Source organism: Neoarius graeffei, chromosome 23 (assembly GCF_027579695.1).
Source record: "Neoarius graeffei isolate fNeoGra1 chromosome 23, fNeoGra1.pri, whole genome shotgun sequence".
NCBI lineage: Eukaryota > Metazoa > Chordata > Actinopteri > Siluriformes > Ariidae > Neoarius > Neoarius graeffei.
Genome location: NC_083591.1, coordinates 44,829,757 through 44,835,756, shown reverse-complemented (window position 1 = coordinate 44,835,756; position 6,000 = coordinate 44,829,757). Strand labels below are relative to the sequence as shown.

General features: G+C 39.7%; 1 protein-coding gene across 1 annotated transcript in view; it reads right to left on the bottom strand.

The window, feature by feature from the left end:
- Positions 1 to 1,204: 1,204 nt before the first annotated feature.
- Positions 1,205 to 6,000, bottom strand: part of scn12aa (sodium channel, voltage gated, type XII, alpha a) — a 49,513-nt gene continuing 44,717 nt past the window's right edge. The window contains exons 22-26 of the mRNA XM_060906238.1: positions 3,863 to 3,916; positions 3,623 to 3,764; positions 3,419 to 3,519; positions 3,051 to 3,321; positions 1,205 to 2,424 (exon numbers count right to left, since the gene is read on the bottom strand). Coding sequence (XP_060762221.1) covers positions 1,205 to 2,424; positions 3,051 to 3,321; positions 3,419 to 3,519; positions 3,623 to 3,764; positions 3,863 to 3,916 — 1,788 coding nt within the window. The remainder of the gene's footprint in view (positions 2,425 to 3,050; positions 3,322 to 3,418; positions 3,520 to 3,622; positions 3,765 to 3,862; positions 3,917 to 6,000) is intronic.

Genomic DNA, 6,000 nt, shown 5'->3' with positions numbered 1-6,000 from the left:
CAGTGTATTCGGAAGGTTTTGCAATACAAGCTGTCCAAACAGCTCAAGTGCACCTCTGTACAGATTCTACAAGTCTCTGAAGTGTACTGGAGAGCGAAACATCATTCTTTTCAGTGGACACAAACCATGCCAGCAAAATAAACACATGCCCCCCACAGCATAATGCATGTTTTCCTATTAATTTGTCACCTGTCTGTATTAGAAAAGTTAAATAAATGAATGGATATTGATTTTTTTGAGTTCATGCAAAGAAATCTACAGTAAGTATTAAAGTGTATGTGAGATTTAAGAGTAATTCTTACAGTGATGTATGAGAGCCCTTAATATAGCTCCTGAAACAGTTTTCCCAAGCTGAGGCATGAGTGTCGAGACACAACACCCTTCAGCAGGCACATATTGCAGATCTCATTGTGAAAATAGCCCTAAAAATCAACCTGGATATCTTGTGCGTCAGTGTAATTTTTCTACAAAATAAAATTGTGTTCGATGTATTTTTCAACACCACGTCCTCCCTGGTTTGTAATCTATTTACATCAGGTAAGAAATCGGTGTTCTGTTTTCATGTTCACAACCTTGTCCCATAGACTTCAAGTAAAAATATACCTAGTTACATTTGGTCATGTTGGGATATGCAGTAAATGGTATACATTTAATTCTTGGTTGAAAAACATGGGGGGGGGGGAATGGTCAAAACTAAGATCAACACTATCAGTTCGACAATATTTATGTATGATCTTATTTGAAGGTAAATACTGTCAACTAAAAACCCGTTGTATCTATAATGAATATGTTCTGGACCTTAGCCTTCATCCATTCATGGATATAGTGAACAATCACTTTTCTACAAAGTTTGGTTCCAAAAAAGTAGGGATTAGCCTGAGACTCCACCATCTGCTGTTTGAGAACATCCACCTTACTGACTTACTCAATCTACACTTTGTTACGCAAACAAAATGGTAGATCTTCAGGATCTGGGTTTCTCATCAATGTGTGACATCATTATCCATGGATCTTGATATTTATGGCTGTCAAAAGTTTAGTAATGGTAACATACAGTATGGCTTGTACATGGTTCGAGCATCAGCAAATGTATCCGCATGCTCAAGAGTCCACTATAGTTCAGTCTTTATGCCTTTGGGTATTCCAGCATACCATGTGCATTACACGCCAATCTTGAAAAGGTTCTTCCTGAAATAATTAGTACTTACAGAAAGGTTTCTTCAGTGTTGCAAGACTCATAATCTGCAAAGTTCTTAGAGGCAGGTATCAGCACCTGGAGCAATCCGGTTGGAGCCATGGTGATGGCCTCATAGAAAGGAGTGGAGGAGTGCTGAGACCCCTCAACCAACTTTTCTTTAGGATTGTAATGCTCTTTAGTCATATGTGTAATGAGTTCCTGCTTTTCTTGCACGTTCCCCACATCCACAGACACCTCTTGGTTTATTTGTTGGTACAGATAGGAAATGTTCTTTACCTGCTGCCTGACTAGGTGCCTCCTGTATGCCCTCTGGATCATGGTAGCTGAGACTTCCTCTTGCTTGCGCCGGAGAGTGGTGGTAATAGGTTCATACGAGGTCTTGGAAGGGTTGGATTTCATAAATTTCTCCTCCATCTGCTGCTTGAGGGCATCCATCTCACCTGATTCACCGAGTACACGTTTAGTGAAGGCAAACAGGATATCCAGGCAGTGGATCTTGTCTCCACTCACCATCGGTAGATCCATCGAAATCAGCTTGAGCTTGTTGGGTTTGGCAATTCGCAGGGGCTCTGAAAGTGCATCTGCAAAGCTGGAAAGCTTGGAGAATTCAATGAAATATGTTGCTTCCACATCAAACTTCTCCCATACCTCATAGAACATCTCAAAATCGTCCTCGCTGAGAGGCTCAGTGCTCTCCTCTGTGGCCACACTAAAGTTCTCCAAGATGATGGCAATGTACATGTTAACAACAATGAGGAAGGAGATGATGATGTAGCTAACAAAAAAGGTAATTCCCACTGAGGGATTTCCACAGTTGCCCTTTGTATTAGTACCTGTGTTGATGATGTGTGGGTTACACTCCTCTGGTGCAGTGCTTAGAATAGGCTCCAGCAAATTGTCCCAGCCAGCAGAGGTGGTGATCTGGAACAGGCATATAATACTGTTTCCAAAGGTTTCAAAGTTAAACATGTCATCGATTCCACCATGCTTCTTCACATAGGCAAAGTTGGCCATCCCAAAAATGGCATAAATAAACATGACAAGGAACAACAGAAGGCCAATGTTAAAGAGGGCTGGCAGTGACATCATTAAGGCAAAGAGTAATGTCCTTATTCCTTTGGCTGCCCGTATGAGCCTGAGGACCCGTCCTATTCTGGCCAGCCTGATCACCCGAAATAAGGTTGGAGAGACAAAGTATTTCTCGATGATATCAGCCAAGACAATTCCTGTAACAAGAGCCAATATAACATTTTGGAAATTATAACAACATGCAATTGTGATGACCAAGAAAACATGTTAGGATGAAGACAAACTCTAGCCCTACACTCTAAAAGAAAAGGGTTCTTCAAAGGTTTCTGGATGGGTATTAGTTTTAACTTCCTAAAGCTTTACTGAAATGAAAACTGGCTGTTGTAGAGTGTGTCATAGAACCTTTAAAAGATCCCCCAGAAGTGCAAACCAAAGAACACTGTTAGATGGAATGTTTTTAGAAGAATGTAACTCTGTACAATTTAGCATTTTTCATGACTTAAAAAATCTGCACCAAAGACTCAATCATTGGTTGCCAAGTTGGGCAAGTTTTCTCTTGACTGTTTTTTTTAATCTATTGTAATGGAGTAAAAGACTGTGATGGACTAATAGATGTAATTTTGTTTGAATTTAGTTCCATTATACTTTGGGATTCTCTGTACTGAGTTGCATTATAAAATTCCAATGGGCATCCCAAAGTATAATAATTACTAATAATGAGCATGGGTTTGGAAAACAGAACTATTCTCCTTCAAGACATAATTTTCCTCCAGGACATTTTGCACGAGAACCATAACCAACTTAGCAACGTCTCTATACTCACCAACAATAGACAGGATGACTACTACAAAGTCAAAGATGTTCCAGCTGATGGTGAAGAAGTAGCAGCGGAGAGCAAAGATCTTAATGAGGCATTCAGTGGTGAAGATGACAATGAAAGCCAGGTTGATATTGTTGAGAATGAACTCCATTCGAGGAGACTGCTCATCCGTCTCGAGCATCATGGTGATCATGTTCAAGATGATGAGCATCATGATTGTGATATCAAAGGCTTGTTTGGAGACCAAATCAAAGAAGAAACCTTGCAGAATATTCTTGATTTAAAGACCAAAAAATTGTGTTAGCAACAAGAAGATTAGTAATTTGTTAATAATATCAATGAATATGATGAGACACTTTTTTTTTTCTTACTGCTGGTCTTGGTATGGGCTTCTGTGGCTTTTTTGACCCCAGTTTTTTCATTGCATTATAATACTTTTTCTGTTCCTCAGTCATGAAGATGTCATGGCCACCTTGTAATGGCAAAATAATATATTTATTATAATAATCTTTTGTATTAAATAAAATATTTGTCACGTATTAAATATTTCAGCAAAATCAGCTAGGCGTCAGCACCTATCTTTCTCTTCTGCTGATTGAAGTTGTCGATAATTACACCAATAAATAAATTTAGAGTGAAGAATGAGCCAAAGATGATGAAGATGACAAAGTATAGATACATGTACAGGTTAATCTCCTTAATGGGCTGCTCTTCTACCTGTGATTAGAAAGAAAATATATGACAAGCACTGTTTTCTTTTTCTGATATTTTCCTCGAATATATTGTAGATTTTTAGAGGAACGATGAATGTTTACCCCACGTGAATCCACTGCTGCATACATGATTTCCATCCAGCCTTTGAAAGTTGCCTGTAATTCCAGGTAAGAGCAATAAGCATACACATTAACTTCTTAGTGCAGTCTCTCAAAAGTATAAGGGCCCGGTCCCACAACACCGATAACTAACTACAACCCCGATTCCAAAAAAGTTGGGACAAAGTACAAATTGTAAATAAAAATGGAATGCAATAATTTACAAATCTCAAAAACTGAGATTGTATTCACAATAGAACACGGACAACATATCAAATGTCGAAAGTGAGACATTTTGAAATTTCATGCCAAATATTGGCTCATTTGAAATTTCATGACAGCAACACATCTCAAAAAAGTTGGGACAGGGGCAATAAGAGGCTGGAAAAGTTAAAGGTACAAAAAAGGAACAGCTGGAGGACCAAATTGCAACTCATTAGGTCAATTGGCAATAGGTCATTAACATGACTGGGTATAAAAAGAGCATCTTGGAGTGGCAGCGGCTCTCAGAAGTAAAGATGGGAAGAGTATCACCAATCCCCCTAATTCTGCACCGACAAATAGTGGAGCAATATCAGAAAGGAGTTTGACAGTGTAAAATTGCAAAGAGTTTGAACATATCATCTACAGTGCATAATATCAAAAGATTCAGAGAATCTGGAAGAATCTCTGTGCGTAAGGGTCAAGGCCGGAAAACCATACTGGGTGCCCGTGATCTTCGGGCCCTCAGACGGCACTGCATCACATACAGGCATGCTTCTGTATTGGAAATCACAAAATGGGCTCAGGAATATTTCCAGAGAACATTATCTGTGAACACAATTCACCATGCCATCCGCCGTTGCCAGCTAAAACTCTATAGTTCAAAGAAGAAGCCGTATCTAAACACGATCCAGAAGCGCAGACGTCTTCTCTGGGCCAAGGCTCATTTAAAATGGACTGTGGCAAAGTGGAAAACTGTTCTGTGGTCAGACGAATCAAAATTTGAAGTTCTTTATGGAAATCAGGGACGCCGTGTCATTCGGACTAAAGAGGAGAAGGACGACCCAAGTTGTTATCAGCGCTCAGTTCAGAAGCCTGCATCTCTGATGGTATGGGGTTGCATTAGTGCATGTAGGATGGGCAGCTTACACATCTGGAAAGACACCATCAATGCTGAAAGGTATATCCAGGTTCTAGAGCAACATATGCTCCCATCCAGACGACGTCTCTTTCAGGGAAGACCTTGCATTTTCCAGCATGACAATGCCAAACCACATACTGCATCAATTACAGCATCATGGCTGCGTAGAAGAAGGGTCCGGGTACTGAACTGGCCAGCCTGCAGTCCAGGTCTTTCACCCATAGAAAACATTTGGCGCATCATAAAACGGAAGATACGACAAAAAAGACCTAAGACAGTTGAGCAACTAGAATCCTACATTAGACAAGAATGGGTTAACATTCCTATCCCTAAACTTGAGCAACTTGTCTCCTCAGTCCCCAGACATTTACAGACTGTTGTAAAGAGAAAAGGGGATGTCTCACAGTGGTAAACATGGCCTTGTCCCAACTTTTTTGAGATGTGGTGTTGTCATGAAATTTAAAATCACCTAATTTTTCTCTTTAAATGATACATTTTCTCAGTTTAAACATTTGATATGTCATCTATGTTCTATTCTGAATAAAATATGGAATTTTGAAACTTCCACATCATTGCATTTTGTTTTTATTTACAATTTGTACTTTGTCCCAACGTTTTTGGAATCGGGGTTGTATATACCTATAATTACAACTATGACTATACCTCTGCCTGAATTTAGTTCCAGTCTGGAGCAGTCACACCACAACTATAATCCCAACTATAGTATCGGTTGGTCCTGCCACTCAGGTCAATAAATAGACATGGTTGTTGGTTTAGAAATACCTGATTGGTCAGATGTTTTATTGGATCAGGTCCAAGCCTGGAAAAATTGCTTCAGAGGCAGTCTCACAGATCTCCATAAACCCAGGCCTGGACTGTAGGTAGTGTTATCGGTCTGATGTGACCACAAACCACATAAACAGCAGGGGACTGATTTATTTACAGTTATTGTGTTAGTTGTCGTTATAGTTATCGGTATTGTGGGACCGGGCCTTAAGGGATTTAAGGTTTGGTTTCA